Consider the following 23,773-nt stretch of genomic DNA (forward strand, 5'->3'; position numbering starts at 1 on the left):
TTGAAAGTTGAAATCTCGACTGGTTAATGTTTGATGTTCTTTGATGTCTGATTTAAAAACATAAACGCGTCGAGATTTCAACTTTCAGAAGCTATGCAGTTAATCTATGTGATGGGACTGACAATAACGACGACGATATTGAGGATGGTGCTGATGTTGATTAGAATACTAAGAAGCTGTCGATGTTGTTGATGGTGATAAAATGATATAACATTTAAAAAAAACTCTGTCAGCACCTGTGTCTAATCAGACTTGAAGTTACTAAGTGTCTAAATGACACTTCCCTAGTGAAGGAGGGGGAGTAAGGGAAGGTGGAGTGTGCAGCCTAACCAGGCAACTCGCCCTGGCTCTGCCTTCTAACACCTCTCTGCAGATTCTCCTTTCTGTTTTCTATTTCTACATGTGGGTGTGGTGGGTGCTAGGAGCTGGCGTGGAGGATGACGCCAAAGCTAGTTGCCTGGCCCTCCCGGGGTGTTGTGGGACTAACTGGACAGGGCGCCGGTGTGAGGGGGAAGAGGTGGTTCCCCCTTTGTGGCCCAGGTGGTGTGCTGGCTCTTGTTTCCCAATCGGTCTACATAGATGTGTTGGGAGAGCTGATGAGGGTCCTGTGGTGGGGAGGGTAGTGCTGTCACTGTCGTCAATAGCTGGGTCTGTTGAGGGTGGTGTGGCTGTTTGGATTGAAGTGGCGACTCGGGGCCATGTGGTGGGTTGTTTGGCTTGTCGGAGGGACATCGGGGCGTGGTTGGGATGGGGGTTTTCTTCACTGAGTGCTCGTCTTTTGATTGGGGAACAGGTATCTTGTACTTATTCAAAACATACCGGAGTTTGTTGTCACTATTTTTTGCTTGTTTTAATTATAAAAGCCTTCATAACTTGTTTTTATTCTTTTTATTATATTCTTATGGCTACATAGGCCTTATGTTAACATTTCCATGTATTACACCTCTGACGCCTTCCTTTGCTGGCAGCAAAAACCGAAGTTTGTTTGAAAGAAACACGAGAAGATACAGAAAGAAAAATGTGTCAAACTTCATCAACAGAAAACCTCCAAAATCAACATGAACAAACAAAACTTCCAAAACTGGACCCTGCTGTTTGCTTGCCAAGTTCTTTCTGGGAATTTTCGTGCAAGATACCCCTCACAGCACCGGGCGCCGGGGCTGCTGCTGCGACGAAGCCAAAATCAACACCGTGGGAATCTCACAGATTAGCAGGGCAAGGTAGCTGGATGCTAAATGTCTTCCTACCACAGGCCCTGAAAAGGAATAGAAGCGTTTCTGTGCCCCTGTTTGTTTCCCCATATTTGTCCCGCTCCGCTCAGTGCTGCAGAGCGATGCAGCGTTTGCCCCAGGGGCGATTTGGGGGTAATGAAGAGAGACTGAATCTCATTACCTTGATACTACAGTTTTTGTACATGCATCCAGCTAGATAAATATAGATTTCAAAGTAAAATGCTTTGGTAAACAGAACTCCTCTTGCTCAATCTGAGCAAGTTTCCCTCTGCGTACTCTGCAGGGTACAAACTACGGCCCCCTGTGGTGCCATAAGTACATTTTTCATATGCATCTCCATCATTAAATATAGATTTAAGAGGGAAATGATCGTGCAAACATACCCCTTTTTTTAAAACATGAATAAGTCTCCTTCCACATCATACAGTGTGCACACTCGTTCTTGCGGTTTGGTTTCTATAGCGACTGCACCAAGACCTCAGCTACAATAACAGCCAAATATTTGATGCAATATTAACATGGCTTACTGAGCATTTCTTCCTCGACTCACACTGATACATATTGCTGTAATAAATTACCCAGTGCCCTGGCATGAAATAGTTACATCACCTGAAAAAGGCTCTGACTTCTGTATGGTATTATCAGTATTGGATGTGACTAAAACGAGTAAATATCTCTGCTGCTAACATTATGAATGGTGAATGAGACTCTGACCACAGCCACATCATATCTAGAGTAGAGAAAAGGTTCTTGTGCTTTGTGCAAATGTAGCAGAACTGATATTAATGTCTCTGCACTTCCTGTCACATGTTCTTTCTATTTCATGTTTCGCCTGATAAAAAAACACAGAAAAAAAAATAATGTGCTGATGTATCAGGACTACTTCCTCATTCCTCCCACTCGCTCTGAGATCAATATTTGAAGTGCTGTGGCCAGACGCTACGCTAGAATGAGCTCAACGCCTACACTGACACCAGGAGCTGGAGCTCTGGGAGAGAGAGAGGGAGAGAGAGAGAGAGAGAGAGAGAGAGAGAGAGAGAGAGAGAGAGGCTGAGCTACAAATGGTGCTACATGTGTAGAGATGCATGATACATCACCAGTTGAGATGCTGCTGGTTTAAGTGGCACTCAAGTTCAGTTCTCCTTCAGCACTATTAAATCCAGGTGGATTGTTGCAGCCTCCACAACATTTACTGTGACCGCTGTGATTTGTTGCTCTGACCTTTCTTGTGCTTACACGCCATTGCAGAAGAGCTCAAATCAAGGTGACTAAAGCAGAACTATGTCAAAATGTTCATACAGAAAACACTCAGAAGTATAATTCAGTACAACTATGATATGAGTATATTTATTATCCAAAGTTTGCACATTATTCAAACAAAGTATTGAACAGATAAAATGTTCTGTTGTTTCTCATTCAACTTTAATTTTGCTTATGAGATAATAGTTAAAGCGAAGGTGCATTTTAAGTAAAGTTATTATTCAAAAGTCATTTTTTGATGACGAAGGTCTGTAGTGAGGGGGAAAAAAGCTACATGATCACATGATTAACAGATCTACATTATGAATCATCAGTATCACAAAATGTGATGCGTCGATATATACCACAGAGGCACCAGTTTGGACGTCTTAGTTTTTGCTAGCTTGGCGCTAACACAAAATGGAATTTGTCACTAACGCACATATAACATATACACAAACACAAACATATTTATCAATGGATCCCGTTAAGTTTCACTTGATAAACGATCTATTCTTCTCAGCTCAAGTAAAACAGATCGTTCTTTATATTAAGAGATACTCAGCCTGTTTCTTAGCATCTCTACCGTCTGTAACTCTACAGTTACGTCACCTGACACCAATGCTTTCTTCTTCTATTGTTATTCAATGGCAGTTGGTAAAAAGTATTTACAGTAGATGTGATACAGCCACCAGCCTGGTCCTCAGCACCAATAGGTACAACACATTAATGAATCCAAGTTGATTACATGTTAGCTTTTTGTTAATGCAAAGCAACATTAGCATTAGCACTGATGGGATTGGGCTGACATATTACTGTAATATTAATAGTGGATTGAAAAACAGTGATAAATAATCTATTTAGTATGCTGACTCAGATACACTGGCATGTTTTTCTGAAGGTAGTTAATGTTAGTTAGCACCCCTTCATCTTCAGGCTATACTGAACTATGAGCCTTTAGCAGTGTAATGAAAAAAGCTAAATTACATTTCTGATGAATTCAACTTTTAAACAGTTAAAACCTAAATGTTTACCAAATATATACCTTCACAAATAAAAAGGCCTAACAGCCCCCCTACACCCAAACGTGACTGACAAAGCCTGTTACAAGTCAATGCTATCGCACTGTTTTCTATTTCTATCACTTATTAATATAAACTTCACCCACTGCTTGTTTTTGTAGATTAGTTTTGACTCAACATTTTCCCCCTGAACATTAAAAATGTTTTATTCTGAGGTGAAATCTAATTAGTTTCATCATCCATCCATTGAAGGAGGTATTGCGTAGGAGGTAAGACAGCATTCAATTGAAGCAGTAAACATCACTTGTGTCATTAAAACAGTATGATGAAGACAGAATATACCTTAAGAAGGCTCCAAACCTCAGAGAAAATACTTCAAGATCACACTCAAAGCAGCTCATAACTTTACATGTAAGTGAAGAATATATTGATCTTCTTTTAGGAGTTGCTTTGTCTCTGTTTGGAGGTGTCTCTGTGCTTTATTACTGTGTTGACAGTTCTCTACACAAGAGGATCATATGGACCAAACACACCATGACCACAGAGCAGGAGCCGCCCAAAGACCTCATGTGACTCTTGCTACCTTGAATGACTGGGCTTCGGTCAGACCGGCCCACACTTTAACAACTTCCTTCCTCATCGGGATTCATTGTGTCCAGTCTGCAGTGCTGGAGCTGAAGCTATTTTTACCAAAGCAGCTTTCATTCCCCCCTCTGCCATTCACTCTGCAAACACAGCGAGGCCCGGCTGCTGCCTGTGTTTGTTTGTACAGTAGAATTACAGAGAGGCCAGCGAGGAAAGTAAGGAAGCATGAGGTAGCACTTCTTCACCACAGAAAGGGCAATAAGGTTTGGAAGAGTGAAAGAGGGCCAGGTTTAAGAGAAGGGGAGTGGAAGATTCCAAATAGGATACAATACCATACCATACTAAACCATACTAAACCATACTAAACCATACCATACCAAACCATACCATACCATACCATATTTGCCATATCATATCATACCATACCAAACCATACCATACCATATCATATCATACCACACCATACCAAACCATACAACCTATACCATACCATACCAAACCATACCATACAACCTATACCATACCATACCATATTTGCCATATCATAGCATACCATACAAACTATACCATACCATACCAAACCAAACCATACCGTACCAAACCATACCATACCAATACCATACCATATTTGCCATATCATATCATACCATACCATACCAAACCATACCATACAATACCATACCATACCATATTTGCTATATCATACCATACCATACCATACCAAACCATACCATACCATACAACCTATACCATACCATACCATACCATATTTGCCATATCATAGCATACCATACAAACTATACCATACCATACCAAACCAAACCAAACCATACCGTACCAAACCATACCATACCAATACCATACCATATTTGCCATATCATATCATACCATACCAAACCATACCATACCAAACCATATCAAACCATACCATACCAAACCATACCATACCAATACCATACCATACCATATTTGCCATACCATACCATACCAAACCATACCAAACCATACCATACCATACCATACCAAACCATACCAAACCATACCATACCATACCATACCAAACCATACCATACCATATTTGCCATACCATACCAAACCATATCAAACCATATCAAACCATACCAAACCATACCAAACCATACCATATCATAGCATAGCATACACAGGTGGCCCCTACAGCTAGCATTCATCACCACTTAACTCTGCCCAAGACCAAGATGAGTTATGAAGTGTTAAGTAGTTACCCTGCTGATCCCATCCCCACCAGCATCATATATAAGTAAAATATTAAATATTCAAGGGTTAGATGCAAAGAATCACCGCCCAGTAAAGTAACAAAAGATGAACAAAAAAGTTAAAACACAAGTAAGGCAAAAAAAAAAAAAAGTAATTACGTGAAGCATTGATAGTTGGGTTTCAATAAGCTTCAGTTTTAATTACCCCTTAATAAAAGTGGGAACAGTCATCCATCCATCAGTCTATTATCTTTACAGCTGATCCAATTCAGGGTCACAAGGGACTGGAGCCAATCCTTGCTGTCATTGGCCGAGAGGCAAGAGACATGAAGGTGAAATATAAATAAATGTAAGATATCAAGAGTTAAGTTTGAATGTCATAAAACACTATGAAATGTTGAAAATCAAGTTTTTATCTGGGGAAGTAAGTCAAACCTTCAGCAGTGCAGCAAAGGAAGTTTTTTCTGTTTTTGTACTTGGAAATGTTGCAAATAAAGTTGAAGACAACTCCCTTTTCCATTCTTTTTGCAATTAGAAATGGGCCACCTTGGTTATCCTGGCCTTTTTATTTATGTGATCTGTACAGCCGGTGTTTCAAACTGCAGACTGGGCAGCATGGGAGACATAAACTGTTAAAGGATCCTCTCTGCAGCCTGGTATAGTGAGAGGAAAAGCTGGCTGAGAGAGATTTTATGAGGGATACTGTGCAGAGTAATGTAGAGCCTATAACGGCACACACACTCATACTAACACAGTCATACTCACACAAAGAGATGACATAGGGAACTGAATCATCTCCACATTATTTTTTGGAGGCGGATGGCTCAGCGCTGTAAATCAATCCACACTGAACGGCTCGTTTTAAACGCTCGTAAATCTGACGGCGTTGTGTGCCACGTTGTGAAGGTAATAATTACACATTACTGCTGAGCCTCTTCATCTGCAGCTCTGCTCCCAATTCTTTACACTGAAAAAGCACATTCCTGTCATGTCTCTCAAACACCGGCGCGCTCTGTGAATATGGTCACCATGGCAATGCACCACTTTCTCTCTCCTCCATCTTCCTTTTTCAGCTCCCGCTGTGCACTCAGAGCATCCCCCCACCGCCACCATCCCTCCAACACCCGGCTCATCAGAAAGGATTCTCCCTGAACCTCGAGCAAAACACCGCTGAATGAAACATCATAAGAGTGCAGGTGGGCCGGAGGAAACCAGGAGCCTTTTAGAGTGAAAAAGGTCAAACGTTAAAGCTTGACGACAGCCAACATATGGTGTCAACGTCTCATGAAAACATCCGACAGTGCTAAAGTCATGTTGAAAACCCATCAGTGACTGCTTTATTATTTTTTTTATTAAAAAAACATTTCTAATCCAATCCAGAGCAATACAATAGAGCTCTCTTTCCAAGCTTATCAAAGTTTATTTCCTTGGACAAGCTTTTTTAATATGTAGGCTAATCCTCAGAGCATTCATTTTACTGAACGACATATCATTAAAACATTTTAAATAGTTGATTTCATAATTAGGTATGATATCTGTAAACATGGCAAGCCCTTTCAACGATGACCAACGAGTAAAGATTTAAAGATTTGGACATTTTGTCATGAAAAAAATGTAATTTTTGGTCCCGAACAATCTATTTTATCTATTATGTTTTGCAGATGAATTAAAATAAAACATACACCAATTATGGATGTCTACGATTGAATTTTCACAAGCTGAAAAGGGGTGATGCCAAGTTCAAATATAGTTCTAAAGATGGGTTTTTAACGGCTACATTTTTATCACAACAAATTGACAATATTTATTTAACACTAAAAGCAACAATATGTAGGAATTTGGGTAATTCTCAACCTTCAGTTGAGAGCTGAAAATATTAGTAAAAAGTAAAAACTAACAACTTCCCCTCAACTATAGTTTCACAATTTAACTGAAAGTAGACTGCTAGGCAACCCAAACATTGTCCTGCACTCAGCTACTCTGATGGTTACCACAGAGCAGCTTCTTAGTATTATGATCCTCTACTTGTATGTTAGAAGTAATAAATATTACCCTGAAACCAGTGACATTAGAGTCTGTTGCCTGATTCTGAGGTTTGAGGTCATTAATAAATAAATCTCTGTCAGATTGTAAATGTGAATTAAAATAATTCAGAGCTTCTGGCTGAGGCGGAGGGATACTTATTGTTAAAAGTCCCTTTGATGTTGTTCTCCTATATTGTCACTCATGTAATGCCTCTTGTCCAATCAAATTGCTTGGTGGTAACTAACTCTTTCTTATTAACATTTTATTTGCTCCTCATGCAGATTACATGATGGATGTGTTAGGTTAAAATAAATCAATAGATGTATTCTACATCTGCTAATGGCACCACTAGTCTCGTTCAAAGGAGGGCTTTGAGGTGAAAAGTCCTCACCTGGCAGTGACCCCATGGTGAAAAGCCGAGTTACAGACGGAACATTTAATCATACCAGCAAGCAAACATCAGCGCTGCACAGAAGCAGAGCTGCTTCCTGTGAAGAGATTTATTGTCTTTCACTCTCCCTCAGGTGGAGAATCAGCTCACTGCGATATTATTACACCTGAACTGTGCTCCATCTGTGTGAATTAGAGGGTCCCTGACTGATCTTTCCCCGGTAAACAACAACAACAACAACACCAGTTGTCTAGTCTGTAGCTCGGAGGACGTCTGCCCAGGTGGATTAGGGGAGGGTGATTAGAGGATTGGCTATTCATCCTTGTCAGCAATGTTGAGCTGTGCTGAAGCTCTCGCCCACTCATGTATGTTGAACTCACTGCAACCGGCGTGCTGTTAAAACTTTACGGCTGCTGCACACTGCGGCTGTAATATATCGCTTGTAATCCCTTTGTGATGCACCGCACACCTCGACTGCGGACAGGCATCACAGCTAATTGTCGATAGATCAAAAATGTCAGGGTTCTGCTGAGCTACACTGAGATTAGCATATTTACACGCTGGTTGTGGATGTCAGAGTTTCTACGGGGATACAATGAGCTGCTCAGGTGGACGGACAGATCGAGCCAGAGGAAACACGTCAGGAGTCAGCCCTACCCTGAGGGACTCCTGACCCTTCCAGTGCCTTCTCTGGCTATGCTACACAACAAGTTCCCATCTTAAAAAAACAGCATCACAGCCTCCTGCATTTAAACCGTCCCAGTGCATTTGGGGTTCTCATATTCAGACTCATTACACAGATCTCCAGCGGTGCATAAAGCAGATTAATAATATCAAAGCACATCTGTGCCCTTTGGTGGTGCTGTAAATCTTGTGCTGAACACTCCCGCTTCAATTACATGATGATTTAATGACTGCTAATGCAGACCTGGAGAGCAGGCCACGGCGATATAATTAGCCATGGAGGAGTAGAGTGTGAGGGCTACATATTGTGTAACACGGGGGAGACGATGTTTTACACTCACCTCTGGCCCCTGCTCCTGAATGTGGCAGGACTCGCTGTCTCCCTCCGAGAAGGAGCCCGACTCATCGCTGGAGTTGGTGCCGTAGGACTGCTCACATTTGATCTTGGGTCGCACCTGGTTGAAAAGGGCGTCCCCTCCCATGCTCTGCTCCTGCTGGTCCACATTGAGACAGCGGGCCACGTTGGAGCACGGCGAGGAGGAGAACTCGAACTGGGGCAGGCTGCAGGGGGAGCCTCCGCTGCCGTCCTCCGCGTAGGAGTACGAGGAGCAGGAGCTGGAAGTCCGGGTGCGCGTCTCGCAAGGTGGCGAGCGCGGGCACACTTTGATTGGCACTGGGCAGCTGGTGTTGGGTCGCGGGCGGCACAGAGTCGGGGGCTCCGAGGAGGTGGCGCCCGGAGAGTAGGTTTGTGAGGTGGGGAGGGATTGGCTGGCTCCAGCCCACACGCCCTTTGGCATGTGCTCAGCGGGATCCATCTCCAAAGAGTTCCCACCAGGGTAGGAATGCGCTGGGGTTCCCAGACGGTTGCAGGCCCCTGAGGAAAATATGACACTACGGCGGTCGAGCTCGACTTCCTGTTTGCAGACCCCGTCGCAGGAAGCGGACTTGAGGGACAACCCTACAGGGAAGCCGTCCCCGTCCTTTGGGGATGTAACAGACAGACTCAGCTCCCCAGAGAAAGGCCTGAAGTCTTTTTTATGATCTCCCTGAGAGTTTCCTTTGTCCTGGGGGCTGACGAGTCTGTTGGCGAATAGCTGCTGTGAAGTGTTGGGCAGACCGGGGAGGTCCGCCCCTTTCTTGAAGAAGGCTCTGAGGCAGGACGGGGACTTGGTTCTCTTGGTTCTCTCCACAGATATGGGGTGATCCATCTCCATGGCTATCACACTGTCCTTATCCCTGCCGTCCTGCTCGTCTCCCGACAGGCACAATGAGATCGCCTCTTCCTCGGCCTGCGGTTCCACTTTGATCTGTGCCAGAGGCAGCCTGCCCGGACTCGGCACTGTGCTACCGACGCCGCTCTCCTTTAATGTGCTTGGAAAACCTGAGGTACTGGTGTGTGAGGAGGTGTCATTATTGTGCTTGTTGCAAGCCCACTGGTATTTCCTGTACTTAGGGCATCGTGGCAGGTCTGACGCTCCGTGTCGATCAAAGTCCAACCTGCCGTCCATCAGCTGACTGGACATTGCTAGCCGATCGTCGTCGGGGTGTCGGAAGGAGGAGAGGGCGTCAGCACACCGCCGCACCCTGGGGGAGGTGGGCTTTTCCTCCGACTGCATGCTCTCGTCCTCCGAGTTGTTGGCCTCCGCCGCCACCTTGCGGCAGAGCAGCAGGCCGTCCTCCTCGCTGCGCAGCTGGGCCTCCAGGAAGCGAAAGCATGAGTCCTCGAGGTTGTGCATGCGCAGGAATTCGGCACAGCGGATGACCTCCTGGATGTTTTCTCTGCTGAGTAACAGCTTAGCAGTGTAGGCAAACTGCAACAATGGAGCGAATCCTCTGGCAGTGACCTGCGAAAAAACAGGGAAATTGCCAGCATTACCATCAGCACAGGCATTGTTCAGAGCACTTGGAGTGTGGTGAGACAACCGGACAGCTCAGACCATCATAAACAAACACTGTAAAGTACCGCTTAATCTTTCTATCGGTCAGCACTGAACGTTGGACACAGCAGTAAATAAGAACTGGTGGGTTTGTACTGGGGATGTTGGCAGGTTGTGTGTCCTGCCTCATGTTCATAATAACAACCTGTGGGACATTCCAGCAGTCCACCACTGTCTGCTCTGTGGTCTTACCATTGGGTTGCATACGCCCACTCCTGTCACTGCTTTTGCTTATTGACTTTAGGTAAGATGTCTAAGCACAAGTGTTCCCTGTCTGCAGCAGAAGTCTATGTTAAAATGAAAACTTTAATTCCTTCATGAAGGACTAAATGACACCAATAAAAGATTGTTGTTGAGCTGAGTATCAGCTAATAAGTTCATTTTGAAGAGATGTAACACTCATATAAAGTTAAGATTCATTCCATTATTTTTTAATGATAATTTTTGGCCTTTTTGCTTTTATTGGACAGCTGAAGAGAGACAGGAAACGTTGGGAGGAGAGAGTGGGGGATGACATACAGCAAAGGGCCGAGGTCAGATTCAAAACTAGCACTATGACTTCTGTACATGGGGCTTGTGCCATAACCACTAGGCTACCGGCATCCCCATTTCATTCTTTTGACAAAGGAAGTAAAGATTCATTTTTGTGCTTCTGCCTTTTATTTTAGATTGGACAGTGGACAGAGTAGGACAATGGACAGTGGAGAAAAATATGCCGGAAAGGAGCCGAACCCAGGCCGCCTGCTATGATTGGTCTTTAAATCATAATAGCTAAAACACAATGGCATAACTGTATAACTATGAGGGGCCTTTACATTGCACAGATCCAGGATTGGATTTTGTCTCTTGGCTAGAACTTCGTACCCGGCTCTTTTCATACCTGATCCCTTCCCCTAAGAAACGTGCATGGTTACCTGATTTGCCTTCACAGTCTGGACGCTCTGTGTATACTGTAAGAGTTGGGATCAGGACACGGCCCCGCAGCCTCACTTTCTGTGTCAGTGCCCTGCATCGTCAGGTCAAGTGCCCTGCAAAGCCTAATGGTTTGTAAGACCGTGGCTTATCCCTGTTGTGGCCATGTGGCGAGGGATGATAGAGGGAAGCCTTCCATTTAGACTTAATGCCTGATAATTAGGTAAACTCCTGAGCCTGCAGAAGTCCAGGCCGCCCTCTGCTGCTGTTGTCACCGAGCACACAGACGAGAGAAAGGAGCCCGAGGAGCCGCTTTAATGCTGGGCTGTTGGGAGATCAGCGTGAGGTTCACACTAGGTTGCGTTCATCACTTTACTCAGGCACACAATCCCTGCAGCTTTATCTCGGTTTATTCTCCGGTGACAAACAAATTACTGTTGGGCGCTCGGGGGGAAAGCAATCAAACCACGCAGAGTATAAAGGTGCGCTCGCAAACACAATTACAATGGGTTCACTGTGAATCTGGGATGCATTGTTTGCTCAACAAAGCATCTTTTCAGAGGCCGAGTGATGTAAAGTGTTTCTTACAAGACTTAACAGAGGCTTGCCGATGTAAGGGATGAGCAGCACAATGTGGTTTTAATGAGCCGTCTGTTTACTGATTGTTTCGCTGCCTTTGTTAGAAAAAAAACAAAACAAGAGAAGATGAATAACTAGAAGGTATCTAGCTGTGCAGCAGCTTCCAGAAGGTCCAGAGGCCGCTGCCAGACACCCCAACTTGTAAAACAGGATTTTCCCCTCCGCAGTAATCAAGTTTCATAGACCGCAGAAATTTTGCTCTGTGGACTTGTCCCCTTGGAAAAACAATGTAGCAGCATGCATGCATGAGGAAACGCAAATATGTCAGTGAAAAATAGCCTGAGGTCATCTGAGTGAGTCCAAGAATGTGTTTAATCATCTGGCTCTGTGGATGTTATAGAAGATAAACATGTGCATCACTTACTGCATTTTACACACATGCTAAGAAGAGCCAATTCTTTGGACTTCTCTCTTGTTATTGCTTTCCAAATATTCTGTTTAAAATGAGAGATAATGCATGCTGGAGGGCTGGAATGTCAACAACACACAATGAAAGATATGTTTGTGCCGATTTACATGGAACATGATCCCAAAATACAGACGGGATGAAGAGATTAGAAACAGATTTTTAAAAAACAGATATGATGAGCTTTAGATTTTAAAACAATGAACTTGACCCTCAGCTAAATTTAATGATCGGGAAGTGTGTCCGAACAACTCAAGTAAAGTGGATCTGGTTTTAATTTGCGGGCAGATGATTCTATCTACCACGAGCTAGAGCATGCATTAACGTTAATATCATACACATTGAATTTTTAGACAACAGTTCCTATGGCTTGGGGCCCATGTGTTTATGTTGAGGAACTTAATGGAGAGCAGTGTAAAGTGTGAAGGTGATTAGAGGAGAAATGTTAGAGGTATAATCTATACATTCACACTCCTGACTAAAGGGGAGAGCTGATTTGTTTTCCTGCAGATTTTAACTTATTGATTATGGCAGCAACACAGACGCATGGCTGCAATAAACAGCAGCCAATCAGGCGACATCCCACTAAGCGGATCTGTTGCCGAGGATCAAATTTCTTTTTGGTGACATTTTTAAAACACTTAAGAAAAAAGAAAAAAGCTGAAGGTGAATCGCTCGGTTCTCTTTGTGACATCTGTTTGCAAAAAACACTGTCACATCACGAGAGAGGAGCGTCATACTGTAGCTCTGACTGGCTGAGCAGGAACAAGTCATGCACTTGACTTTAATTTACCAACTAAGAGAGGGGAATCAGCAAACAAAGGACAAAACATCTGAGTCAAGGGCAGGTTAGCCAATAGACAGTCAAATAGATTTGTTTGACTGTCAGCAATCAACCAATGGGATGCCATTTACTGTTAGACAGTTTTGTTTCACTAATGACGATTCATTTATGAATATCTTTCTCGTTTGAAATGTAATGAAGCATCCTGAGTTCACTTTTGGAAAAGAATCTCCTCTCTTTGTCTTTGTTAACCAGGTCATTAACTGATGAGATATCGGTAAATGCCGCTCTGATCTGCTGCACGTTGCTGTGTTTCTTCAGCATCAGCAATCTCAGGAGGCAGGACATGACATATAACAGATGCTGCAGATATCCAAGATGGTGGATGAAGAAACAGAGTCAAACACTCTGGAGACAGTTTGTTGCATTGTGATATTTTTCTCAATTCACTCATCGGCTGATCCATGCTTCACACATAAATAAATTTAACTTGTGGGCTGACAGGAAGAAGCTTGGAGTGAAAATTGAACAATTTGCATTCACACTTGCAACTCTTCCTATATGTCGTCAAATTTTTCATGAATTTTGCTGCATGTGTGAACAGAAACAAGCTGTAAAGCGCCATACATTTACTGTGTTGTTCCTCCTCTTCATTGTTCTCTCCTGCTCATAATCAACCTCTATCATCCGTCTCTCTCTCTTTAAAAGCTATAAATAAACGTGTTCCTTATTTCCACTGAATCTGCGTCTCTGTGAAGTGACAGAAACAGCTGTCAAATCTCTTGTACATTCTTTCAGCTTGTAGTGTTTCCCTGATGGGCTTTAAGTCACGATGTGCTGCTGTCACCTTCCTGATGACGGGGTGACCACACTGAACTATTTAAAGATTTGTTACAGTGAATATAAGAGATTCATTTGCTGCTCGTCGTGAATGGCTTCATTCGTTATTCTTTATAGTGATTTCATTGACACATCTGCTGGATTTCTTTGTTTATTTGATATGACTGCAGATGTTTATTTAGGTAAAACATGGCATTAGCACATACAGATGTGTTATGACCTCAATACACATCTGTTTGCAGACAGTGTGTTAAGGTGTGACGGGATCCATTTAAACATAAAACATAATAAATATTTCTTATCTCAAGTATAGGGGTCTCCATGTTTTTTATGTTATTCATGTGCATCCAAAAGCTCCCAGAATGCACCTGGTCTGCAGCACCTTGTAGCGAGCTCCAGCTAACAGACAGTCCAGCAGCAGCAGGAATATCAGTCATTGTTAAGAGGAAGCTGCTGACTCCATATCTGTGAGGGGGATGGTTAGAGTGTAAGTGGGCGAGGGGTGCATGTGCGTGTGTGTGTGTGTGTGTGTGTGTGTGTGTGTGTGTGTGTGTGAGTCTGTATGTACTGTGTGTGTGTGTGTGTGTGTGTGTGTGTGTGTGTGTGTGTGTGTGTGTGTGTGTGTGTGTGTGTGTGTGTGATTGTGACGGATTGGGGGAGGGTAGAGGCTTTGACTGGACTATCTGCTCTACTGATGAGCGCAGCACATCTCCAACTCGACTGCAGCAGCACTGCTCAGGACATACACACACGCACGCACGCACGCACGCACGCACACACACACACACACACACACACACACACACACACACACACACACACACACACACACACACACACACACACACACACATTTCTGTACTGCAATATAGAATCTGAATCATGAGCTCTCTAAGTAACTGAATGCATCCTCGTCTTTTATCCATGAAATCATTCTGCTTGTGTGATGATCTTTATAATGCTGTAAATCAGTCTGTAATAGCTGCAACATAATTATTATGGCAAGATAATAATCACATGATACTGTATCTCCTAAAAGTTGTTGTTTTAGTGACTAACAGGCTCAGATTGTTTTCTCAGTGTTTGACAATATAACAGTATAGAGATTCTTGTTTAAGAAGATGATTTTTTCTACATCACTCTTTTTATATTCCAGCAGAAAACCCTGAGGTTTCTGGTCTACTGCTGCCTTCATTGTTTAACTTGTTTTCTGCTATTTGTTTTTTATTATGTAAGCTCTCCTTGTTGTGTTCAGTACTTACAAGAGGGTGAAGGCATCAGTACATAATATATATATATATATATATATATATATATATATATATATATATATATATATATATATATATATATAACGTTCTGAATATGCTCCTATTTAAAGGATCAAACCAGATTTTTCGTATTTTTAAATCACAAACACAATTTGCATATTTTTAGAAATGTTTTTGCAGCATCTTTTCCAAGAAAACTGTCTTCTCGCTCCCTCCAGGAAACCATTGTTTTTGTTCATCATTTTTGTACCAGAGCTGGCAGAAACATGAACTCTGTTTACCTTTTGCACTTCTCTTTTTAAGAGTGTAAAAGTTCCACTGTTGCTTGGTAAGTTGCAGACGTCAAAAACAAATCTGCTGGTCACACCGACACACACAGACAGATTATAAGTGGCTGAAAAATCACAAGATCCTAAAAACGAGGGAAAAATCACCAGAAAAACTTGATTTGGAAACTTTCAAAAGCTCAGGTTTTTCTACAGTAATCCTAAAATGCAAGCAACATTTCAGATCAGATTGGTTTTTTTGCGCCAAGTAATGACAAAGCGTGCCATGCATTTCTCTGTATAAACAGAAGCTGTCTGATTATTTCTCACATCTGCTCCAGCTGTCTTTATAAACAATTTCCTTCAGCCCTTGAGCTCTTGTGTTCAGCAGCAGCCTCTTTGCGCCTGCACACTTCATGTCATCTCCTGGAGCACCGAAGCATTACCTAACAATGGCATCCTGACAGCGTACAGTAAGGCGCTGCCTCATCTCCATTAGCTCTGTGACTCAGGCTGTGTATTGTTTGTGCGCGCGCTCAGAGGTTAATGTCAGGTTGCTCAGCACATCTGATGTTAAGTCGTCCCCTCAGATGGAGACGGAGAGCGCGGGGAAGCTCCCCATTGTCATGCCATGCCACGACTCCATTAGCATGCATGACATGCAGGAATTCACTGGAGCACATTTGCATAAATTAGCCGTCTCTTCTACAGAGGCGAAAAGGCCGATGTAAGAGAGCAGCAAATAGGTGAGGGAGGAGGGAGGACGACGGAGGAGGAGGAGGGCGGTGTAGTAACGCTCAGCCTGTTTATGAACAGATATTTGGCAGACTTCCTCAAAATGTCAGGCAGATTCTTTTGGGTCTGTGATTGGCCACTGCCCATAATTTCCTGCCCTGTAATGGTATTGCCTGTCCTGCAGACGAAGAGCAGGGCTGAGTTAGCCCAAAATGGCCCCAATCTGTCACACTGATGTATTTCCCTCTTTGTTTAAACTCATACACTAAGTGCTTCTAACAGCTGAAATGCTTCAAACGTCACGGCAGTGAGCTAATGACCAGGAAACAGTCTGTGTATCCTCCCTGTCCTCCTCTGCTTCCTATATGTTTGTTGTTCCTCGCTGGTTTTCCTCCCTCCCTCCCTCCCTCCTATGTCGATCCCTTCCCTTCATTAGGCTGCTGTGCTGGTTGTAACAGTGGAGTAATTACATATGGTGCAGGGCACACATAAAGATGCACTCCTGCAGGCAGCAGCTGCTGATACTAGCTGAAAATAGATCCCTGGTAGGCTCAGCACTTTTCCTCCAGCAGCTTTACTGTTTATCAGCAGAGCTGGATGCAGCCGTCCGGAAGCACACACTCATTTAAGCTTAAACTGCCTCACCCTAACAGTCGGCGTATGGGCTGTGTACATAGAGAGAGTCTCATGGCATGAATCTGAGAGTAGGCCTGCTCTCTCCTTTTTCAAAAGTTTGTGCTAACATATGGTCGGTTTGCAGAAACTTCACTTGGTGCAGTGGTGGTTCTAGACCACTTTTACTGAGGGGGCCAAACTGGGGCCAGTTGTTTTGTCAGAGGGGAACATTAAACCCAGGTGAAAAATAGACAAAGATGATCGCTTTTAAATATATATCTTATGCCAACTAATCGCACACATCATTAAATATCATGCTTTATATTCATTTCAGTAACAGTGTTTAATACTAGATTGTGAGTCCGGTTGTTGAGTCAAATACTGTGTATGTGTTATTAGGGGGGCTCTTCCTTTTGGAGGTGTGGCCACAAGGGGGACCAAGCTCAGTGTTACAGGGGCACTGGCCCCTGTTGGCCCCTGCCTAGAACCGCCCATGACTTGGTGACTTAGTACTTAGTTACTTATTACTATAACAGTAAATCCACTATTTGCTGTAACTACATGTGTATCTAGTCACTGTTCAGATTTAATAACTCAATCCTAATTACTTTATGTGAAATACATCAATTTTGTTAGATTCAGGTTAATTGACATGGATTCGGCAGGCGAGGTTAAAAACATGAAAAATGTGAATGCATGTCTGTAAACCTTTACAACAAACCAGGACAATCTTGGCCTATCAGTCAGACTTAGTTTAGTAAAGTTTCTTAATGTACATATTTTAGGTTTAGAGCACATTAGAATCACTGTAATCATTCAAAGAAGCTCCTCATACAGTTCAAACATGTCCAGAGAGTAGGCATCTAAAGGAAAGTGTCACAGTCAGTGACAGCAGCGGCTCAGACGCCGGTGGTGCTGAGCTGTGGGTGAGGTGGGTGAGTAAACCTCCCCCTGAAGGTGGATTAAGTCAGATACTGTACGTCCTAATCCTCTCCCCTTTGCAGCTTACTTTACAGGCCAGACACCGGGGAGGACATGACCCACCTCAACGACATGACAGCGCTTTGTTTCTGAACACACACAGATATTAAACCATTGAATTTGTTTGAGTGTGTCTACACGTGTCATGTGATTTTCTCGGCTTTGTGCCCTCCTCCTTTTTTCTTCATTAATGATTCTTCTATTCAGATTTTTCCGCCCAGATTAATAAAAGTCTGTGTATTCATTTCAGATTTAAAAAAATGAGTGGGGGTCAAACACAAAGATGAACATGTGGATCTCCCCGCAGGCTGCTGCCCTACAATCTGGCTGCTCAAGGTGCTTCTCCACCCGCCCACAGACAAAGACCCTGCGTCTTCTCCATCAGCTTCATCATGAGATGTGTCCTTGTGTTGGCAGAGAAAGAGAGACCCCCTGCTGGACCTGGGGGGGAGGTTGGGTATTAGTGCCAGCACTTCCACTGCTGCGCATCACTCCTCTTTCATCTCCTAACTACCCAACCCCCATCTTTAGGAAGTCCCCGGCTCCTGTCTCCTACCATCTGTCTGACAGGCTGTGTTTGTGTGATGCTGTCCTGAGGAGGCTCTCGGTGTGGGGCCCGTCTAAGTAAGGCCCCCCCTCCGATTAGCCAGCATTGTGCAGGTTGAGCTCCGATCAACAGTTTGACCTGAGACAGAGCACTGATGTCACTTATAAAACCTCATAAACCACCGGACGTGCTTTACATCCGCCTGTGTCTGTTTTAATCCTATATTTCTCCTCATGTTCAACTTTCACGTTGTCAGTCTGTGAAACCTAAAGAGTAGCTTTGCATGATTTGCAGCTTTAAAAACACTCCTTATTTATCTTATAATGGTGTCGTTTCAGCTGCTCCCACTTTCTTCTGATTGGCCAGCTCTCTGCAACCAGAACCAAGCCGCAACCTCTGGTGTTGAAAAATGAAAAAAATGATCTGTTTTGATTTTTATAAAAGATCAGCTTTATTCACAATAAGGTGTGTAGCTGACCTGATTGACAGGTGGGCGTGAAGTAACGGTTTGTCAAGAGGTTTAAAACCCGCCTCAGCTCCAGCTCTCAGCCTGTCGTTAGGTTGACTGAAAGTTACGCTGAGACAGCATTTCCAGCATGGCGGCTGCCGTTAATGGTACTCTAAAGCCCCCTGCAATGGTCAGAAGCGTGGTCACCTCATGATCTGAAACTTTGCCCACGTTCAGTTTGGGCATCCAGCATTGTAACTCTATCAGTGAGTCTAAAGTATCAGCATCACAGGTCAACTTTAAGTTACATGACAATAAGAAGAGCCTTAGCTTTGGCCTCCTGAACAACCAGACTAAAATGCACAAAAGTTCATACATATTTGGAATAAAATCTCTTAAAATAAGCCGACATAACGCATGTTAACACACGTTAGAGAAAAAGCCAAAGCAAAAATCAACAACGATCCTCTATGTGGTGCAAACACAAGTCCTTTAAAAGACATGTACACATCCGTTGTATAAAAAGCTGTAAAGTAATGAATAATAATGAATGTTGTTAAGCAAACACATATAGGACATTCAGCCTGGAGGATCAAGCTTAGGTCCAATGTCAAACCCAAAGTCAATATTTTAAAAGTTTGCGGTGCAAAGAACACAGCAGCCTCTAGTCTTTCAGCAATCTTAGAATAAATCAGAGCAAATCCCGAGCGACACCACAGAAGGATAAACTCTCCTTTTTTTTAAAAAACAGGGTGCTCATTTGTCTGTTTTTCTTTGGAGATGAAGAATGTGCAGCGTTCCCTGGCTCATGACGAAGGAAAGAGCTGACAAACAGGAGGTGGTTTGAGGTTTGTGAACCAGCAGCGCTCTGCTGAATCACCGTAGCAGATCTCTCCTTTTTTTCCCCTCCAGGATGTAAAAGTAAGAGAGGGCAGAAATGTTAGCACTTTAGATCAGTGTGGATCCGTCTGGAGCCCTCACAGCGGTCTGGAACCAATCAGAGCTTTTCCCACGCTGGACATCAGATGTGCAAACAAGCGCACAATACAGCCAATCACTAGAAATGCTCTGTGAATGGTTATGTGATTAATTCAAGGCAAAGGAATTATTCAATTATCTAATTACTGTAATAAATTAGGTTTCTGCTGCAATTGAGGAATGACATTTCAGAGTACAGTTGTAAGGGTCTGCTTCTAGATATTGTCCTTAAGTAGAGTCACGATTAATTGATACCTCATTCTTTACCATGGCAACAACAATACAAGTCTGAGGCATCCTTTACTCAGGCATTTCTTGTTTTGTCATTTCCAAGAATTGTAAGCAAAAAGGTGCTGACCTCCACTTTATTAACAAAGAGAGTTTGTGTTTGTGTGTTTATAAAAAGTGCTGCACCACAGACTGCATTGATGGAATAGTGAAGCCAAAATATTTAGAGCTCCCCTTGCTGATTGGCTGCAGTGCAGGTCATAAACCCCGCCTCCTCCATGTTAACAGATGGGGACATGGGTCAAACTGTGAAGTCCAAGTGATGTCCAAATGTTCATTTTTCTGAGTAGTTTTGTTTGAATGAGTCTTTAATATGAAAAAGATTGGATGTAACGTCATGATTGACGGCTCTATTAGGAAAATGTGTGTCCTCGCAGCATTCTTAACTGGATTATCAGAGAAGATTAGGAGGGGTGAGAGGAAACATTATACACATTTACAAAATATAAACGTAAGTGTCTGCTTCAGATCTGTTCTGCAGTGGACTGTCCACACCTAAGGGATCTTTGACGTTTAATTGGTAGCTTTAGGTTGTGTGTTTTTGGTTAGCAGAAGGGGCGTGGCCTCAATTCAGTGGTTCCACCATCCAGCTCTCTTCAGCACACGTCTTGACTTGGCTGTTTATTCTCATTTGTACAACAGAAGGAGACAGGGATGTGTTGTCCATGTTAATATACAGTGCATGTGCTTGCTTGATAACTGATTGATTGATTTCTAACTAGTTGTTAAGATCATAGCAGTGAGGAAAGAGTCCCATCTTTTCTCCTCAATAAGGAGGTCATATGTTGTTTGTGTGACGGTGATGTCTGCTCCTCTCCAGTGGAGGGCTCTCTCTCTGGAACTCCTCAGATCGGAGCCAGCTTCTCATGAATCCTTCTTTGTTCTGGCACTCTGAAGAAATATGAAGCAGAGAAACTCTGTGTGAAGCCCCCGGCGTCCAACACGACGTCAGCTTCTCTCTTCCCTCTCTCCGGCCGGCGGGCCCGGAGGACAGCGCTGTTCGGAATAAAGCGGGATTGTTTTGTTGCCGTGATGTGATGGCCAACAAAGCCCCCCTGATGCAGCCGGCTGCTCCTCCTCCGCGGGCCCACAATCACATTAGATAGAGATGATGTCACTCAACCGCGCCAGCCCCGGTTACTCCGAGGGCAGCGAGGCCACGGGAGAGGAGCGATGGAGGTGGTGTGTGTGTGTGTGTGTGTGTGTGTGTGGGGGGGGGGGGTGGTCTTTGTTTCACATTTCATCTGCACCATCACCTGCCCCTCACTGCAGCAGAGGTCTTCCTCATTCCCCCTCTTTGTTTCATAAAGGTGCTGCAGGAGGAAAACTCTCTATGGCCGCAGGCACACAGTGATGCTAACCGAGCAGAGCTTCAGGCTGCTTCTCTGAGCCGACCTACCCCACCCCCACCATCATCATCATCACCCCCACCATCATCATCATCACCCCCACTATCATCCTCATCATCATCATCATCCTCATCATCCGAGAAGACACTGTTCAGACTCTGGGGGGCAGGGTTGCGTCAGCAGGCTTTAGTCAATGACCGTGAAGCAAAATGCTGACAGAGGGTGTTAAAAAACGAAAAGACTAGACACGTCATGATGAGGCCGTCTAGACGTTCAGAGAGATGAAGCACCTGCTACACAGGGCAGAGGAATGCTTGTTTGAGGATTATTCAAACTTAATTTGATTTAAAAAAAATATAAAAAAACACAAAATATTTCATTTGTAAATTGTTGTTTCAGCACTTTAAGTAATATTCAGATATATATTAGTGATGCAATGTCAAAGATTGACCTGCCCTCATAGTTGGTATGCGATGGTCTGGTATACACCAATCTTTGGACTTATCAGCTATCTTACGATCATATATGTCTCTGTGACCTGTCCAACTTTTTGGAGCATCGGGTGTAACCAGCAATTAGTCAAAAGTTTCTTTAAGGCCAAGACTCCCTGTTCTGAGAGCTGGATCACTGACAACTGTTTACAGAATTAAAGCTAAATTGTCTCTATAGCTGCCTGCTGAAGAAGGCTGAGATTGCTTTACAGCCCGTTTGCTCTGCACAGGAACCAGTTTGGATTCTAGTAGCATGATAAATCAATCATCACTGAGGCTCATGACATACAAGGGAGCCAATAAAACAAAACATAATCGTCAAAGTTGTTTCACCTAAAGTCAGGTGTGTTGATTGATTTACAATTTAAACGTGTGCATAAAGTAACATGCAAGAAAATCTTCCACCTAAAGAGCGGCTGCTGGCTGCACGTCGCCTTTGATCAGCTCAGCGTATTTGATGATTTTTTTTCCTCCAGTCTAAAGGTAACTATATATCCAACAGATTGTGAAGATGAAAGTCCAAAAATGGAATCCATGTGACACACACTAGTCCCATGGATTATTTAATTCCATGCGTACAGGTGTTTCAAAGCTGTTCTCCTAGGCAGGTAAAAGATGGTTCAGATCACATTACGTCCAGAGTCATGCAATCAAATCATATCTAAATATATATATCCATATTTATATCTGGCTAAACTAAACGCAGAAGTGGGCGCTGGTAGAGTAGTGGTCAGAGCGTGCGTCCCATGTACGGAGGCTGTAGTTCTCCAAGCGGGCGGGCCGGGTTTAAATCCGACCTGTGGCTCCTTTCCTGCATTTCCTCTCCTTTCTCTCTCTCTTCCTGATTTCCGACTCTATCCACTGTCATATCTCTAATAAAGTCATAAAAAAGCCACTCACTATTGAGTAATTTTACATTTCTGTATTAGTACTTCACTTGTATTCTTTTCTTCAAGCAAAGGCTAAAAACAAAGGCAATCCTTGAAAAAACAAGACTTTATAAGCGAGTAGAATTTAAGGGATGACAAAACCTTTGGTCCCATTACGCTGCGTTATGTTTATTCGATTTCTGGTCATGAGAAGAACTATTTTTGCATTTCTCCACAGTGAAAGAGGACATTGTCAGGGCTAGTTACCGTGAATATCTGCTGTGAGAGAACACAGGCCGTGTGTACTTTATAAATAAACAGATAAAGATAGTAAATCTGTCCGATGTCGGACAAAGAGAAGAAGGCTCAGTGAAAAGCTCAGTGGGAGTAAATCTATCTGTGGCACATTAAAGAGAGAGTCATTGAAAGATGTTACTTTCCACACTCCATCTCACACCTGAAACACACAGCAGCTCATGCATTATTCACACACACACACACACACACACACACACTGGGTGAATGAAAGGAAGCAGCCTGAGCATCCCTGCAGCTGCTCTTTGAGTTAAAAGCCGCTGATTCTCATTTTACATAAGACGACAATCTGATGCTAACTTCTCTGTCAGCGAGTGTTTGACAGGCGAGGCTTTATTAATGCACGCCGGCCCCAGCGAGGAGCCGCCGCGGCACATGTGGGATGTGCCCCACTTTTCACAGCCGCACATGTATGTTCACATGTGTGTGTGTGTGTGTGTGTGACATCAATACGTCAGAGGGACACTTTCATGGTGTGTTCAGGCGCTCCGATGGGGGATCAGTTGAAAGTGACAGTGTGGGAGCTGAGGTGAGCAAGAGACGGGTGTTACTGAACCTGATGAGCTGAGCCTGAGGTGGCGTAAATCTCGCCATGAAACATTACCTTCTGTTGACAGCAGCGATGGCAGCGGTGGCGGCGTTGCAGCTGACAGGTGCTAATTGGCAATCACAGCCCTTAGACTCAATAA

General features: G+C 43.5%; 1 protein-coding gene across 4 annotated transcripts in view; it reads right to left on the bottom strand.

Annotated features, from left to right (window-relative positions):
- The window catches only part of bach2b (BTB and CNC homology 1, basic leucine zipper transcription factor 2b), a 104,187-nt gene that overhangs the window by 10,916 nt on the left and 69,498 nt on the right, over nt 1-23,773 (bottom strand). For all 4 annotated transcript variants that reach the window (XM_061052668.1, XM_061052665.1, XM_061052666.1 and 1 more), the window contains one exon: nt 8,755-10,257. In XM_061052668.1, coding sequence (XP_060908651.1) covers nt 8,755-10,257 — 1,503 coding nt within the window. The remainder of the gene's footprint in view (nt 1-8,754; nt 10,258-23,773) is intronic.

This window comes from Labrus mixtus, chromosome 12 (genome assembly GCF_963584025.1).
Source record: "Labrus mixtus chromosome 12, fLabMix1.1, whole genome shotgun sequence".
NCBI classification, from domain to species: Eukaryota; Metazoa; Chordata; class Actinopteri; order Labriformes; family Labridae; genus Labrus; species Labrus mixtus.